The sequence below is a fragment of the Silene latifolia genome, chromosome X (genome assembly GCF_048544455.1).
Source record: "Silene latifolia isolate original U9 population chromosome X, ASM4854445v1, whole genome shotgun sequence".
Classification (NCBI taxonomy): Eukaryota; Viridiplantae; Streptophyta; class Magnoliopsida; order Caryophyllales; family Caryophyllaceae; genus Silene; species Silene latifolia.
In genome coordinates this window covers 227,943,737-227,945,722 of record NC_133537.1, presented here as the reverse complement: position 1 = coordinate 227,945,722, position 1,986 = coordinate 227,943,737, and the positions used below count along the sequence as shown (strand labels likewise).

General features: G+C 43.3%; 1 protein-coding gene across 1 annotated transcript; it reads right to left on the bottom strand.

Annotated features, from left to right (window-relative positions):
• Window positions 1-295: 295 nt before the first annotated feature.
• LOC141619495 (uncharacterized) lies at window positions 296-856 on the bottom strand. The gene has a single exon (XM_074436511.1). It carries the CDS (start codon window positions 854-856, stop codon window positions 296-298), a length of 561 nt encoding a protein of 186 aa, XP_074292612.1.
• Window positions 857-1,986: the final 1,130 nt, after the last annotated feature.

Genomic DNA, 1,986 nt, shown 5'->3' with positions numbered 1-1,986 from the left:
TTGTATGCGACGTTGCACAAACTAATGGCCGAAATTGGGATATATGTTCGGGTGCATTAATTTTGGGGATAAGGACTAAGTGCGTATCGTTCAGACCGGCTGGAAATCCTTTGCCCTCCAAAGCTTTCATAACCATAGTGCAGACATCCGTTTTGATAACCGACCAGTTCTTTTGAAAGAACAGTGCTTGGAATCCATCGGGACCTGGATCTTTCAGAGAACCCATGTCGAAAATTGCTCTTTCAATTTCAGCCAACGAGAAATAACATATGAGCCACTCCCATTGTTCATTGCTTTAGTCTTGAAAGACGTCATAAGGAATATCAGCAGCGTCCTCAACCGGATGTGGGGCTTCCTCAGTATAGAGTTGCCTATAATATTCGACTACAATTCGTTTAACCTCCTCTTTATTATGCACCCATTCGCCATTATCGTCCTTCAAAGAATTAATTTTGTTACGCCATCTGCGAACTAAGGTGCTAACATGGAAATATGAAGTATTTTGATCGCCATCCTTAATGAATTCGACCCTCGACTTTTGATACCATAATAGCTCCTCTCTTTCTAGGACTTCCTCCAATTCTTTTCTCAACTTAGACTCTAATTTTATAAGATGACGTTGACGATTAAGAGATAGTTCTCTCTGACAACCGGCAATCCGAGCTTTCAATTCCCGTTTTTGGCGAAAGATATTGCCGAACACTGTTTCATTCCAGTTTGTTAATTTGGTCGACAAATTAGAAAGTTGTGAGACGAGATTATCACCTGAAGGCCAACTATTTTCGACAAATTCCGAGAACTTCTCGTGTGTGAGCCACGCAGCTTGGAATCGGAACGGTCGTTGTATCGAATTCATGGGAGCAAAGCCGTTGGGAGAGATGAGTAAAGGGCAATGATCCGAATGAAAGGCCGGTAAATGTCGAACACTCGCGTTTTCAAAGAGAGTCCCCCATTCACTGTTGCATAATGCTCTATCCAATCTTGCACTTTGTCTGGTTTCCTCCGAATTCCCTCTAAACCAAGTGTGGATGACCCCGAAAATTCTAGTTCGAGGAGTTCACAATCTTCTACCCAATCATTGAAAAGTTCACATATTCGAACCATATTCTGATCTCCTCCATGTCTTTCGTTAATGGAACGAGTCTCGTTAAAATCCCCCGCCATGAGCCATGGGTGATTGTTCGTCTGGGCATATAATTTTAATTCAGTCCATAATTCTTGCCTGTTATGCGGGTTCGGACTACTGTAAACTGCCGTAAAGAACCACGGGTCGTGGTCATTCCGAGCTATCTCAACTGTTATGAATTGGGAATGTTGCTTAACCGGGGTAACAGTTACAGCTTCTGGCCGCCAGTACAACCATATGCCCCCACTGAAACCAATAGTATCTACTCGACAATGTCCCCTGTAGCCCAGAATCCTGCTTATATTTTCGGCATGGCTGCCTTCTTTTCGTGTTTCCAAGAGTGCTATAACAGATGGTTTGAAGTTTCTATCAACTTCCTTAAGGGCATTTATTTTGTTCCTATTTCCGGTCCCCTGAATGTTCCATACTAAGTATGTGATCGGGGATAAATTGGGAGTCAATGTAGGAATTCTGTCCGACATAGAAGAAGGTACATAATTTAAGAATGATAGATAAGCTCGACTTACAAGCGAAAGAATTTGATTAACATTCCATGGTATCGACACCTCCAATTGGAGACTCGATGGGTCCTTCTCGATTGATTGTATCGTGATTTCCATGATCAGACTCTCCTGTACCATCACCTCCATATAGGGAACGGGCATCTCCGGCGAGAGTTGCAGTGTGTGGACTCGTGAGGGTGGGATCATCTCGAGTTGGGGGGGCTGCGGTAAACACCGGAGTTGGGGTAGAGGTGGGTAAAAGACGGATACATGTGGGTTCATGGTGATGAATACTTTCACTGCTTGTAGAACTAGATGTATTATGCGAAATTTTTAAAGTAGTAGGGGAAACTTTGG

Coding starts and splice junctions, on each gene's coding strand:
- LOC141619495 (XM_074436511.1), bottom strand. CDS start 856: ATGAATTCGATACAACGACCGTTCCGATTCCAAGCTGCGTGGCTCACA.